The sequence below is a fragment of the Heptranchias perlo genome, chromosome 6 (genome assembly GCF_035084215.1).
Source record: "Heptranchias perlo isolate sHepPer1 chromosome 6, sHepPer1.hap1, whole genome shotgun sequence".
In the NCBI taxonomy this organism is placed as follows: Eukaryota; Metazoa; Chordata; class Chondrichthyes; order Hexanchiformes; family Hexanchidae; genus Heptranchias; species Heptranchias perlo.
The window spans coordinates 25,530,951-25,547,121 of NC_090330.1; the positions used below are offsets into that span (position 1 = coordinate 25,530,951).

Consider the following 16,171-nt stretch of genomic DNA (forward strand, 5'->3'; position numbering starts at 1 on the left):
AAGCCTGTGTTCAAGTGTAGATTAAAAAAAACCAAAACAGCAAATAGCTCAGTTAACACTTTCAAAGTAGTAATGACTTTTGAGCTCAGCCACTTGATGACAATACCAAAAAAATTGATAGTAACCCAATGCTGAACACAAGAGGTGTTACTTCTTAAATTTATTTGGCTAGGCATGTATATTATGCCCTGCATCAATCATTTTTATTCACCTAAACAGCCATTCTGTCACTTCATCCTTGGGAAAATATTTTATTCTACTGCTCCAACACATTTCACTACTGTTCATCAGTTGTGCACACTGTAGTATTCAAAAGGGATCAAACACAAACAAAAAACAAGAGCAGTTTATGATTACAGTGTATGTAGATTGCAACTAAAAAGCTAAAGCAAATTTATGAACCTATTTCAAAATAGAGCAGGTGAATATTTAAACATTCATCCTTATAGGTCGGGGTTTGTATTTCTTTTTAAATTATCACTTTGATCTGTACAATGCATCAACTACTGGCACAATTAACGTAAGAGAAACCTTCAAAATAGCAGGCCAGAAAATTTTTAGTGGTGAGCAAACAGAGGTTGTTTTGAAATGTGTAATTTCCTCCAACTGTTTTAGATCACCAAGCATCATTCTCCCAGCTTACGCAGAGCCAATGGCCCTCCTCAGACTCTTGCCATGTGCAGAGCTAAGTGACTAATTCTGATTGATTTAAAAAGTATGCCAACAATATAATACTTCGCAAAGTTTTGGGTTTCAAGTTTGGCTTGTATATTAAAAAAAAACAATTTTTTTTTATTAAACTTTAACTGGAACTCCCCTGATGGCTGCTGGGTAAAGGTGGCACCCAATATAGGAATAAATTGTCGAGGTTACAAGGTCCCAAGTTCAATTGAGAGTTCGATGATTCATGTAGGAAACAGTTACCAAGAATATAATGAAGAAATTGAGAAAACAAGCTGCATCTCTGTTCAATATTTTCTTCAGTTTTGGGTTATGGATTTTTAGTGTAAAAACCCAGTCTTTAACCCGATAGATCAGTCTACTTATTTGATTTTTAATGCATGATCATTTTGATAATGACTACACTTCAGTACCTGCTGTGCTTAAGAGCACAAGAGCAACACAATAAATAGAGATAGGAAATTAACACATGAAACAATGCAAAATATCCATTATAACTGGCGAGATTCATACTGAAAAAAGCCAGGATACAGTAACAATTCGCATCTTTATAGTATCCTTAATGTAAAAAACATCCCACGGCACTTCACAGACGGGAGTAAGGAAAGTGAGCACCATGACAGGAAGGAGGAGATTAAGAAGGGTGACTGAAAGCTTGGTGGATGAAATGGGTTTCAAGATGCTTTTCGAAGGAGAAAGAGGTAACGAGGTTTAGGGAGGAATTCCCAGAGAGTAGGACTAAGGCGGCTGAAGGACCTGCCACCAGAAGAGGAAGGATACACAAAAGGGCAGAGCGACAGGAACAAAATCCTCTGGTTGGGTGGTGGGGGATAAACAGGATGCAATAAAGAGCTCCTATTAATGTACTATTTTTAAATGCAGGATTGTTTGTATAAACTTCCCCTCCTTACTTGAATAGTGGTGCAGTCCTTCCAAGATTTTCCACCTTTAAGTTTAGCCTTATCTGCTGCTCTTCTTTTTATTTTCTCTCAGATATGCACTCGTATATTAACAAGAGATGCAATTGCAAAGATAGAGCTGGATTTAAAGATGAGGGTGAAAATTTTACATTTACAGTATTAACAGGGAGCCAATGTATGTCAACAAAAACAGGGGCGATGAACAAATGGGACTTAGTGTGGGACAAGATACATGTAGCAGAGAATTGGACAAGCTGGGAGTTCATGGAGGGTGGTGGATAGGAAGCCAGCCAGGAGAGCGTTGTCGTCAAGTTCAGGAGGTGACAAAGCCAAGTATAAAAATTTCATCAACTAAGGGGCTAAGGTGGAACAGAAGTAATCCTGCAGAAGTGGTGGTAAATGAACTTTGTGATGGAGAGGATCTGAAACTCAGCTCAGGGTTGAACAGTATGTCAAAGGTGTCAATGATCTGCTTCAGCCCAAGACAGCAACTGGGGAGGAGTGATACGAACATAGGTCAAGGGTGGTTCCAAGAACTCCAGGGAACCTTGGATGTCAGGGGATATACGAGAATGGATTAGGAAAAAAAGGAGGGCTTTTGGCAGATACAAAAGGCTAAAGACGGAGGAAGCCCCAGAGGAGTACAAAAAGTGCAGGGGGATACTTAAAAAAGAAATTAGGAGATCAAGGAGGGGCCATGAAATAACACTGGCGAGCAAAATAAAGGAAAATCCTAAGATGTTTTATAAGTATATTAAGGGTAAGAGGATGACTAGGGAAAAAATAGGGCCCATTAGGGACAAAAATGGCAATCTGTGTGTGGAGCCGACAGATGTAGGAGGGGTTCTAAATGAATTTTTTGCATCTGTTTTCACTATGGAGAAGGACGATGTAGACATAGAAATACGGCAGGGGGACTGTGATATACTCGAACATATTAACATCGAGCGGGAGGAGGTATTGGCGGTTTTAGCAGGCCTAAAAATGGATAAATCCCCAGGCCCGGACGAAATGTATCCCAGGCTACTGTGTGAGGCAAAGGAGGAGATTGCGGGGGCTCTGACACATATATTCAGAACCTCTCTGGCCACAGGGGATGTGCCAGAGGACTGGAGAACCGCTAATGTAATACCATTATTCAAGAAGGGGAGTAGGGAAAAACCGGGGAACTACAGGCCAGTGAGCCTAACATCAGTGGTAGGAAAATTATTGGAAAAAATTCTGAAGGACAAAATTAGTCTCCACTTGGAGAAGCAAGGATTAATCAGGGATAGTCAACATGGCTTTGTCAAGGGAAGATCATGTCTGACTAATTTGATTGAATTTTTTGAGGGGGTGACTAGGCGTGTGGATGAGGATAACGCAGTGGATGTGGTATACATGGATTTCAGTTAGGCCTTCGATAAAGTCCCCCACAGGAGACTGGTCAAGAAGGTACGAGCCCATGGAATCCAGGGTGCCTTGGCACTTTGGATACAAAACTGGCTTAGTGGCAGAAGGCAGAGGGTGATGGTCGAAGGTTGTTTTTGTGACTGGAAGCCTGTGGCCAGTGGGGTACCACAGGGATCGGTGCTGGGTCCCTTGCTGTTTGTGGTCTACATTAACGACTTGGATATGAATGTAAAAGGTATGATCAGTAAGTTCGCTGATGATACAAAAATTGGTAGGGTGGTAAATAGCGAGGAGGATAGCCTCAGTCTGCAGGACGATATAGATGGGTTGGTCAGATGGGCGGAACAGTGGCAAATGGAATTTAACCCGGAAAAGTGCGAGGTGATGCACTTTGGAGGGACTAACAAGGCAAGGGAATACACAATGAATGGGAGGACCCTAGGCAAGACAGAGGGTCAGAGGGATCTTGGTGTGCAAGTTCACAGATCCCTGAAGGCGGCGGAACAGGTAGATAAGGTGGTAAAGAAGGCATATGGGATACTTGCCTTTATTAGCCGAGGCATAGAATATAAGAGCAAGGAGGTTATGCTGGAGCTGTATAAAACACTGGTTAGGCCACAGCTGGAGTACTGTGTGCAGTTCTGGTCGCCACACTACAGGAAGGATGTGATCGCTTTGGAGGGGGTGCAGAGGAGATTCACCAGGATGTTACCAGGGCTGGAGCGCTTCAGCTATGAAGAGAGACTGGGAAGATTGGGTTTGTTTTCCTTGGAGCAGAGGAGGCTGAGGGGGGACATGATTGAGGTGTACAAAATTATGAGGGGCACAGATAGGATGGATACTAAGGAGCTTTTTCCCTTCGTTGAGGGTTCTATAACAAGGGGACATAGATTCAAGGTAAAAGGCGGGAGGTTTAGAGGGGATTTGAGAAAGAACTTTTTCACCCAGAGGGTGGTTGGAGTCTGGAACTCACTGCCTGAAAGGGTTGTGGAGGCAGGAACCCTCACAACATTCAAGAAGCATTTGGATGAGCACTTGAAATGCCATAGCATACAAGGCTACGGACCAAATGCTGGAATATGGGATTAGAGTAGACAGGGCTGATGGCCGGCGCGGACACGATGGGCCGAAGGGCCTCTATCCGTGCTGTATAACTCTATGACTCTATAGGAACAGGAGGCAGCCATTCAGCCCCTCAAGCCAGTTCGGCCATTTAATCAGATAACGGCTAATCTGTACCTCAACTCCATTTACCAGCCTTTGATCCATATCCAATCAATACACTTGTGTGACAAAATTCATCGGTCCCAGTCTTGAAAATTTCAATTGACGCAGCATCCACAGCCTTTTGAGGGAGAGTGTTCCAGATTTCCACTACCCTTCATGTAAAAATATGCTTTCTGATTTCACTCCTAAATGGCCGAGCTCTAATTTTAAGATCATGCCCTCTGGTTCTAGAGTACCCTATTGAAGGAAATAGTTTTGCAGTATCTACCTAATTGAATTCTTTTATCATTTTAAACACCTTGATTAAATCACCCCTCAACCTTCTGAACTCAAAGGAATACAAGCCAAGTTTATTCAACCAGTCCTCATAATTCAACCCTTTAAGCCCCAGTATCATTCTGTTGAATCTGTGCTGTCCCACCAAGACTAGTTTATCCTTCTATACGTGTGGCGCTGAAAAATAAATTTAGTCATCCAGATGGGGGTCTGGCTAAGGATCTGTATAACTGAAGGATAACTTCCTTCCCTTTGATGTAAAGGCCAAATATTTCATTTTGTACTTGTGCACTAGCTTTTAGTGATTTGCATACCTGGACATTCAAATCCCTTTGCTCCGCTATAATTCCTGGTCGCTCGCTATTTGGAATGAAGATGGAATCAATGGCAATGGAACCAATGGACAGGAGGCAGAGTTTGCATCAGGGAACATAGGCAATGACTTTGGCCTTTCTTGGATATTGGACATGCAATCTGATAATAGAGGCAGTCCAGAAGTTGATAGGTGGAGGAGATCTAAAGCTGGATGTCATTAACGTACATGTAGAAGTTGAAAACCGACCATGGAAAGGGAGTTTGGAGATGGGTTGTATTTGGCAACGGCTGAGAAGTCAAAGGCTGTTTTTTTGAGGAAGGGGTGATAACAATTCTTTGAAGGAGAAGAGGGATGGTACCTGAGGAGAATGAACTATTGACGACATCAGCTAGTATAGGGGCCTGGAAGGGGAGTCCAATGGTCAGGAATTGAATGGGAGGTGGATTGAGTGAGCAGGAGGTGGAAGTCTTGGATAATGTAAGTTTGGAGACGGTGCAGAGAGAAATGGAGGGGTTGGAGAAACTAGAGACTGGCTTTCAGGGCCAGATCGGGTGGGAGATGATTTGGAAGGTGGAGGGGGGCGTTTAAAAGAGAAGGCGAGAGAAGAGTTGGCCCCAAAGAAATGGGAAATGTTGCAACGGTGATGGGAGCAAGGAAATGGGGATTTAAGGAGATGGTTGGTCATAGAATAAAAAGGAATCTGGAGTTATACTTGATCTCCAGGAAGATGCTGGAACAGTGGGCAGAGGGCAGCGAGGCACAGTGGTGCTCAACAATGTCAAGCCAGGTCAGGCAATGGATGGCTAGGCCAGTTGTAAACAGGTATGCTCAAGTTTTCAGTCATGATGAATCTCCCCATGATATTTATTTGGTGCAAGAAATAATTGAGTTACCAGATTCAGCAAGATCTCAGTTGTTCCCTGAAAATATCAACATCGAGCTATGGGGATGTAGGATCCCAAGGTGGTTGAGAGCTGGAGATTCATACTGGAGCAAATATGCAAAGATCTTGTTAGAACATGTAATGAATAAATCAAACTAATATGTATGTAGAGAATCCTTGTCAACCAAGGGAACTCTGGGGTGGAGACAAGAACACTAAGACAGGCGATCACACAGCACCCTCTCCATGCCAAGTTACATAGAATGTACAGCACAGAAACAGGCCATTTGGCACAACAGGACCATGCTGGTGTTTATGCTCCACATTTGCCAGTTTGTGGGGAGGAACAGACCAGGAGAGATCTTTGTAATGGGGATCATCTGTTTTTGTAAACTGTTATTCCCAAGCATGTTTCACAGGAGTGTCATACAAGTGAAGGGATAGATATCAAAATACCACCAAGAAAACTAACGTTGGTCCAGAAGATGGATCTTGGAAAAAGAAAAGATGTTGATGCCTAGAAACAGAGAACTGTGCCAAACATGGAGTTATCCTAGAATAGCAAGTTTATCTGCAGAATTCCCTAGGGATGTTAACTTCTTGATTTTTACACAAAGGAACAGCTATGCAAAAGATTGGATTTACAACAAATGATCTCAAACTGCCACTTCAAAAGTGCCACGTTCTGCATTGCTCTACACATTTTTTGGAAGATGTCATAAGTGGGGAAAGGAGTGGTGACTGACACTGGGACAGTATAAAGTTTACTTAATGGCTGAATTCCTGTACAATCGCAACCAACAAATCGTTCATTTTTGAAAAAACACTTGCCTTTAGATATATATCCTTTATATGAAAAAGATCAAGCCAATAATACCCAGTGATGGCATTGACAGTTTCAGGTATCCTGCAATGCTATCGATTTCAAACTAGTTAACAGAACTTGGTACAAAATCACGCTCTCTGTTTAAAATGTGCAGAGGGGCTGAAAGATTACAGTCTGCAAAGAGTGAAATCCCAGGTCGTCCTACAAAGTTCTCCAAACTCTCCATTTACAAACAGGCAGGATTATCTATGACCCTTCCTCCTCTAGATTCACAAAAAAGGGTCCATGAAGTGGAAACAGGTTCTGGTGATCAAGAAACTGACCCTTCAGGTGATGTAGAATTTGTCCACTGTGCTCAAGGCCCATCCAACATGGGGCTCAAGGAATTATTCTTTTTCATTTTTCCCTAGTGAATGCCTGCCACTGATCTGCAGTTATCCTGAATAGGAAGCTTCGCTGCTGGCAGCGCTGAAAGCAACTTTGCAGAGGACTCCTTCTAGACAACGAGCATTTCACAGCCAAGAATAATGACAATTTATTTTGGCCATCAAAACACCAAAAACTGCCTGAAGGTAGATAATGCCAAATTTTGTTACAAGCGCTGGTGCCCAGCTTATGCTATTGCTGTTAGTGCATGGTGTCCACCAGCTCACCTTGGCAGCGCTAAACAGCAAAGCAACAGGGTTGTCATCTGAACTAGCAAAAACGAAAGAACAGACAGTAGCCAGTAGGGTCATGTATTTGATATAGTGAGAGCAGTCGCAAACACCATGATGTCACTCAATATCCTGGAGTGTCAATTTTAAGACTCACCCATTTGATAAGCAGTATTTAATCTATGGAGGATGTAAACAAAGAAAAACATTACATGTTCATTACATTTCCATAATTTATTTTAATCAGGTAAATTTTAATGAATAAATACAGAAAATTATGGAAACAATCAGCCAGTCAGGCTGCATCTGTGGAGAGAGAAACAGTTAATGTTTCAGGTCGATGACCTTTCATCAGAACTGAAGGATGTTAGACGAACAGCTTATAAGCAATACAGAGCCAGGGAAAAAGGGACAGGAAAAGAATGAAAGGGAGAGGGCTATGATAGGGTGGAAGGCTAAGTGTTCCCAGTATTTTCTGTTTTTATTTCAGATTTCCAGCATTATGTATTTTTAAAAAAATTATGTATATATTTTCTGTAGATAAAGTCCAACAGAAAAACTATAATCAATCAGTGTGTCACAAGGTACTCTAATTATTATCCCTATGATAGCAGGGAATTTATATTTCCTACTCAGGGTATTCCACCATCCAACAAAGTGCATGAACTTTCCTTCAACTCTTTTGTGGTAACCGATGCAACCATGACTCATTTCTGCAACAGTTGGTAATTGCCACAATCACCTCCATTATATTTACCCCGAAAAGTTTTCACTTACTTGTCATCAATGCTGTTTTGGTAGTATATATGCAATAGTTTGTCTTTAATCCAGGAAATCTGCTTCGAAGCTTCCTTTCCTGCCTCAGCTTGTAAACAGTACTTTTTATAGATCTGCGCCAGCCCCATCATAGCTTCCCTTCTCACTCTCCACTGGGGAGAAAAAAAGAGAAAAACTTATTTTACAAAGCTGAAACCATTACTTGCACACGCACACACACATACCAGAAAAGAATCAAAGTATAAATGCAAACAAATTAACTAGATTCTGTGTTCTATTTAAAGTGGTGGGGGAACTGATTTTCACACAACACTTCAAACAAGACAAAAAAAACTCTCATTGCATGACTGTGCAATTGGTAACCCACAGCAACAACCTACAAAGAGTGGTACAAATATTTCAGCTGTACAGCCAAAGGATTTTGAGTCAGGATACAACTAGAAGCTTTTTGGTTATATTGCTTAAAGCATTTATTACATAATCTATAAATATTTATACAAAAGTAATGCTTAGGCAGCATTCTCATGTGTTGGAATACTGGGAAATAAATGTAAACTGTGATCAGTGACAATTTACTTAAGACATTTGGTTAAGCTGTAAAATGCAGGAGGTAGACCAGAAATTCCATAGTGGTGGGCACTCAACAGAAGGACCCAGATTCGAACGTGAGCCCAGAAGGTCTGCTGAATGTGGTACGCTGTGGGTATGACGTTTTCCCAGTTCTTATACAAGCTGCTTCATGGAGGATCTCAGAGTAGGGAAAGAAAACTAAGGTAGATGACCCATCAGCTCTCTCAAGCATATCTGTTCCCCCCCTCCCATCAGAACTACTGACAGGTATGTTTGGCATTACCAACAATTAGATAAATCTGTAGTCCCATCTTGTTCTACCCTACTAACTGGAAAAAAAAGTGCAGAGAACTCACAGGGTTCCAAACATCAGCATAATATACTGAAGCACAACATTTGCTACACTTCAAATGACAGGAAGCAGTTTTGCAGTTCTAGTTCACTATATTCTGACCTCAGCAGTGACATACTAAAAAGAGTTGAAAAACTAAGTCCAAAAAGGAAGGAAGGAAAGAGGTTATGAAAGAGGGGGCAAGGAAAGAAAGGCCTGTTATTCCAAGCTGCTCTTGTGAACCATCTGGGGAGCAGTATAAAGAGGAGTTGATGGAAGCCCAGGAGCAAATGGGAAGTTGTACACCATAAGGAAACATCTCAAGGAACAGGAGAGAAGAAAAAATGAAACAAAACTGAAATGTTCTCACCCGTTTGTCTAATGTTCTTTCTCTTACAAAGTTTAGCAGTTGGTCATTAACAAGCGAGAGGTCCTTTTTAGCAGCAGTTACAATGGATACAATGACGTCGTGTCTTATCGCTTCTTCTGGATCATGCGATCGGACTTTGAGAAATTCTGTAAAAGATCAAAAACAAATTTTACAGCTCAGTTCCAAATATACAATGTCAAATACTGCTTTCTCAAGTTACTTCTCTGCTCCAATATTTAGTAAAATACTGCATTCAATATTGCAATCTGTCCTGGAATCTCATCACTGCATTCTTAATGGTTCAGCAAACATTCCCATTAGTCAGTAATAAATATCCCTATTAAAAATGGAACATATGTGTTAGCCACTACGGAGTGTCCAGTCCTTCTCCCAAAGCTTTGTCCAATAAACTGCACGTTGAATCTTTAAGTCTGACTCCGAGTGGTGATTTTTTCCCACAACAATATGCAACTGCAATGAAATTCCTATGAATATTTACTGGTGTTTTCACTAACATTTGGAGAATATCCAAAACTTCCCCTTCCTACTTACTTCACAGCAAGCGATCAAGTAAACAAGTCTTTGCAGTAATAATACGTGATAATGGTAGAACATTTGACAGTGAAGAACAAATTGAAAAGTTTTAAAATATACATACATTTTATTTATAGATGTAGTGCAAACACCTGAAATAAGACATCAGCAGCAAAATAGCACCTGGCTACTTTTTCATTTGGGACATTAACAATATGCAGAAGCCAAATTCAGGGACTGAAATGTAAAAACTTTTCTAACAAATTATTTTCTCCAAATACAGTCTGCAACAGAAATACAGATATTTGCACAGAGCAAGGAAGAAAACCACCTCAAAATTAGATTATATATCAGCTTAATCCTGTTTAAAAAAAAAGGGAAATATTAAGTTGGAGCATAGTACAGCACAAAGGTTCATGCTCACTTCCCAATCCTGTTGTTTGGAGAGGGGGAGGGGGGGGTGAAGAAAGGGCTAAAAGAGAGCAACAACATAAGAAATAGGAGCAGGAGTAGGCCACATGGCCCCTCGAGCCTGCTCCGCCATTCAATCAGATCATGGCTGATCTTCGACCTCAACTCCTCTTTCCTACCCGATCCCCATACCCCTCGATTCCCCGAGAGTCCAGAAATCCGTACCTCAGCCTTGAATATATTCAATGACACAGCATCCACTGGGGTAGAGAATTCTGAAGATTCACAACCCTCAGTAAAGAAATTCCTCCTCATCTCAGTCTTAAATGGCCGACCCCTTATTCTACGACTAGTTCTGGACTCTCCAGCCATGGGAAATAACCTCTCAGCATCTACCCTGTCAAGCCGCCTCAATCTATGTTTCAATGATATCTCCTCTCATCCTTCTAAACTCAAGAGTATAGGCCCATTCTACTCAACCTCTCCTCTTAGGACAACCCTCTCATCCTAGGAATTAATCTAGTGAACCTTCGCTGCACCGCCTCTAAGGCAAGAATATAGAAAAGGAAACCAAAAGGAGGTCTCACCAAAGCAGTGTACAATTGCAGCAAGACTTCCTTACTCTTATACGCCAACCCCGTTGCAATAAAGGCCAAAGCAAGCTACATTCAGGAGTTTCTTTTTAGAGAATATTTTAGGGATGGTCACTTCGGTGCACCAGTGAGCAATTCTCAGAGCAGGGTAAACTGAGGCTTTAGGCCAGGTTCCTTGGCTCGAGATGGTACATGGTGTGGAGTTCATCTGGGGAAGGGGGAGGAAAATGAGGTGGAAAGAACAATTATTTTGCGAAACAACATCTGGACAGGAAGAACAGGGACTCAAGGCGGATAAATCCCCTGGACCTGATAGCTTACATCCTAGGGTCTTGAGGGAAGTGGCAGTGGGGATTGTGGATGCTTTGGTAATAATTTTCCAAAATTCTCTGGACTCGGCAAAGGTCCCGGCAGATTGGAAAACTGCTAATGTAACACCCTTATTTAAAAAGGGTAGTAGGCAGAAGGCTGGAAATTATAGACCAGTTAGCCTAACGTCTGTGGTGGGTAAAATTTTGGAGTCTATTATTAAGGAGACTGTACGGGACATTTGGATAAACATAATTTAATAGGACAAAGTCAGCATGGCTTTATGAAGGGGAAGTCATGTCTGACAAATTTGCTTGAGTTCTTTGAGGACATAACGTACAGGGTGGATAAAGGGGAACCAGTGGACGTAGTGTATTTAGACTTCCAGAAGGCATTCGACAAGGTGCCACATAAAAGATTATTGCTCAGGATAAAGAATCACTGGATTGGGGGTAATATTCTGGCATGGGTGGAGGATTGGTTATCTAACAGGAAGCAGAGAGTTGGGATAAATGGTTCATTCTCGGACTGGCAACCAGTGGCCAGTGGTGTTCCGCAGGGGTCGGTGCTGGGTCCCCAACTCTTCACAATCTATATTAACGATTTGGAGGAGGGGACCGAGTGTAACATATCAAAGTTTGCAGATGATACAAAGATGGGAGGGAAAGTAGAGAGTGAGGAGGACATAAAAAACCTACAAGGGGATACAGACAGGCTGGGTGAGTGGGCGGAGATTTGGCAGATGCAATACAATATTGGAAAATGTGAGGTGATGCACTTTGGCAGGAAAAATCAGAGAGCAAGTTATTATCTTAATGGCGAGAAACTGGAAAGTACTGCAGTACAAAGGGATCTGGGGGTCCTAGTGCAAGAAAATCAAAAAGTTAGTATGCAGGTGCAGCAGGTGATCAAGTGCTAGGGGGATGGAATATAAAAACAGGAAGGTATTGCTGCAGTTATATAAGGTATTGGTGAGACCGCACCTGGAATACTGCATACAGTTTTGGTGTCCATACTTAAGAAAAGACATACTTGCTCTCGAGGCAGTACAAAGAAGGTTCACTCGGTTAATCCCGGGGATGAGGGGGCGGACATATGAGGAGAGGTTGAGTAGATTGGGACTCTACTCATTGGAGTTCAGAAGAATGAGAGGCGATCTTATTGAAACATATAAGATTGTGAAGGGGCTTGATTGGGTGGATGCGGTAAGGATGTTCCCAAGGATGGGTGAAACTAGAACTAGGGGGCATAATCTTAAAATAAGGGACTGCTCCTTCAAAACTGAGATGAGGAGAAACTTCTTCACTCAGAGGGTAGTAGGTCTGTGGAATTTGTTGCCCTAGGAAGCTACATCATTAAATAAATTTAAAACAGAAATAGACAGTTTCCTAGAAGTAAAGGGAATTAGGGGTTACGGGGAGCGGGCAGGAAATTGGACATGAAGCTGAGTTCGGATCGGTCAAGGCCCTGTGGGTGGCGGAGCGGGCCCAGGGGCTGAGTGGCCGGGTCCTGCTCCTACTTCTTGTGTTTTTTAGATTTGAGGTTAGGATCAGATCAGCCATGATCTTATTGAATGGCGGAGCAGGCTCGAGGGGCAGATTGGCCTACTCCTGCTCCTATTTCTTGTGTTCTTATGTTCTTATGTAACCGGAACTTTTAGTCAGTCAGAGGAAGAGTGTTCATAGTGGTCTCAAATAGGATTTGAATTGGATTCCACAAATCAGGCTACTCGTTGGAGCATTTGCTGTGACACAGTGGAGGAAGAAAAAGCTATCAGAACTCATTTCCTTTAGATGTGCACCTTTTGTCAACGTCTTAGAAAAACAGTCAGAAGCTTTAGCTCCAGATAGGTTTCTGCTCTTTGACTGAAAAAATCTCAGCCAGTGGTCACTGGAAGGGGGATGGGGAGCAAGAAAGTGGGTTTCAAATACATCAAGTTTCATCCATAGATCAAATTTTTAAAGTATCTTGTTTTGGACATATCTAACAGTTCACCAACACTAATATCCACCAACATTACAAACATTTAGTCTCGAACTATTTACAATCTATATTAATGTCTTAGATGAAGGGACCGAGTGTAATGTATCCAGGTTTGCTGACGATACAAAGCTAGGTGGGAAAGTAAGCTGTGAGGAGGACATAAACAGTCTGCAGAGATATAGACAGGTTAAATGAGTGGGCAAGAAGGTGGCAGATGAAGTATAAATGTGAGGTTATTCACTTTGGTAGGAAGAATAGAAAAACAGAATATTTTTTTTAAATGGTGAAAAACTAGTAAATGTTGGTGTCCAGAGACACTTGGGTGTCCTGGTCCAAGAAAACAAAAAGTTAGCATGCAGGTACAGCAGGCAATTAGGAAAGCAAATGGCATGTTGGCCTTTATTGCAAGGGGATTGGAGTACAAGAGTAAGGAAGTCTTGCTACAATTGTACAGGGCTTTGGTGAGACCTCACCTGGAGTATTGTGTACGGTTTTAGTCTCCTTATCAAAGGAAGGATATACTTGCCTTAGAGTCGATGCAACAAAGGTTCACTAGATTAATTCCTGGGATGAGAGAGTTGTCCTATGAGGAGAGGTTGAGTAGAATGGCCCTATATTCTCTGGAGTTTAGAAGAATGAGAAGTGATCTCATTGAAATATAGAAGATTATGAGGAGGCTTGATAGGGTAGATGCTGAGAGATTATTTCTCCTGGCTGGAGAGGCTAGACCTAGGGGGAATAGTCGCAGGATAAGGGATCAGCCATTTAAGACTGAGATGAGAAGGAATTTCTTCATTCAGAGGGTTTTGAATCTTTGGAATTCTCTTCCCCAGAGGGATGTGGATGGTGAGTCGTTGAGTATATCCAAGACTGAGATGGATAGATTTCTGGACTTGAGTGGAAATCAAGGGATATGGGGATTGGGCAGGAAAGTGGAGTTAAGGTTGAAGATCAGCCATGATCTGACTGAATGGTAGAGCAGGCTTGTGGGGCTGTGGGGCCGACTCCTGCTCCTATTTCTTATGTTCTTGTGTTCTAACAAGCTCGAGGAGTTGGATGGCCGACTTCTGTTCCTATGTTTACAACAATGTACTGACAATGTATCTCCTATAATGATAAACAGTCTAACCAAAGTACTATTCAAATAGGTGTTTTACTGTTTCAAATTAAAAGCTTGAAATTACAATATTGAATATCCTGGTATGTTTAAAGTTCCGATAAGCCTAGTAGTTGCTGTTGACAGACTGATACTGTAACCAGCTGGTGTTAAAATTCAACAATATGCACTTCTCACTGGCACATTACACACCAGGAGTTGCACAATAAGAAATTTAAATAGAAATACAGATGATGTGTTCATCACACGGCAAGGTAGAATTTGTAAATATCAGCATTTTAAACATTATGAAAGCTCAGCATGCAGGACTCTATAAAGTCAGCTAATTAATGAACGGAGGTTAGAATAACCCATACATTTCAAAGCTTACGCACTTCACCTGCCTATCACATCACCAACATAAAACCTGGTGTTCTGATCTGAATAGTACCAAATGACACCAATCTTCTAACATCCATTTATCTGCAGTTTATTACTCCCATGGATTTCACACATTGCACATTTTACCTGCTAAACTGGATTTAAGGGTTTCTCTAAAACCTGTTTCATTAAGAGCTGCGATCTATGTTATTATATAATGTCTATACATTGCATATGGGTGGTGTACAAGGTGTGAAATGTATGAGGAATGTATGTAAATCATTGCGCATTAGATGTTGACTCCGATTCAGAGCATTAAGTATTGATTGTGAAACAAATACAAAGTGGAAAAACTATTGGCAGCAGGAAAAAAAAAATGCATGGGAAAAATTCCATACTGATCATAGTAGGTACAGCACAGGAGGTGGCCATTCAGCCCATTGTGCCTGTGCTGGCTCTTTGAAAGAGCTATCCAATTAGTCCCATTCCCTTGCTCTCCCCATAGCCCAGTAATTTTTTTCCCTTCAAGTATTTATCCAATTCCCTTTTGAAAGTTATTATTTAATCTGCTTCCACCCCCTTTCAGGCAGTGCATTCCAGATCATTACAACTCACTGCATAATATGTTTCCTCATGTTGCCTCTGGCCCTTTAGCTGATTACCTTAAATTTGCATCCTCTGGTTACCGGCACTTCTGCCACTGGAAACAGTTTCCCCTTATTTACTATCGAAACCATTCATGATTTTGAACACCTCTATCAAATCTCCTCTTAACCTTCTCGAAGGCGAACCACCCCAGCTTCTCCAGTCTCTCCACACAACTGAAGTCCCTCAGCCTTGGTACCAGATTAGTAAACTGCTTCTGCACCCTCTAAGGCCTTGACATCCTTCCTGAAGTGTGGTGCCCAGAATTGAACACAATTCTGAACTCTCAATTCACAATTCCAGCTGAGGCCTAACAAGTGTTTCACAAAGGTTTGGCATGACTTCCTTGCTTTTGTACTCCATGCCTCCATTAATAAAGCCCAGGATCTCATGCATTTTTTGAAAAAAAAATAGCCTTCTCAACTTGTCCTGCCACCTTCAAAGATTTGTGTATGTGCACCTTTCTGTTCCTGCCCCCTTTAAAATTGCACCATTTAGTTTATATTGCCTCTCCTCATTCTTCCTACCAAAATGCATCACTTCACACTTCTCTGCATTAAATTTCACATAGGTACAGGTGAAATAGTGAACTAAAAGGCAGAGGTCCCCCATTGTATATTCTGTGTGTTGTTTTGCTCTAACCATTAGTACAGTTGGATAATACCCAATAGTTTCCCTGAACGGTGAATTTGATGAAGGCACAATTCTTCCCCATTTCTTCCTCGTTTCCTCAGGCCCTGCCATCAAGCAACCCTTTCTCATCAATAACTGCTCACTGACACTCAGTTCAGGTTCTGCCAGAACCACTTGGCTTCAGATCTCATCATAGCCTTGATCCAGATATAGACACAAGAGTTGAATGCCAAAGAAGAGGAGAGAGTAGCTGCCCTCAACATCAAGGCAACAATCAACCGAGTACGCCACCAAGGAGCCTTATCAAAACTAAAGTCGATGGGGGTCACAGGGAGAACCTACCGTTGGCTGGATTAATGCC

At 41.8% G+C, this 16,171-nt stretch overlaps 1 protein-coding gene across 3 annotated transcripts in view; it reads right to left on the bottom strand.

The window, feature by feature from the left end:
* pds5b (PDS5 cohesin associated factor B) overlaps positions 1–16,171 on the bottom strand; it is a 218,689-nt gene that overhangs the window by 82,674 nt on the left and 119,844 nt on the right. For all 3 annotated transcript variants that reach the window (XM_067985956.1, XM_067985959.1, XM_067985957.1), the window contains exons 11-12: positions 9,226–9,371; positions 7,955–8,106 (exon numbers count right to left, since the gene is read on the bottom strand). In XM_067985956.1, coding sequence (XP_067842057.1) covers positions 7,955–8,106; positions 9,226–9,371 — 298 coding nt within the window. The remainder of the gene's footprint in view (positions 1–7,954; positions 8,107–9,225; positions 9,372–16,171) is intronic.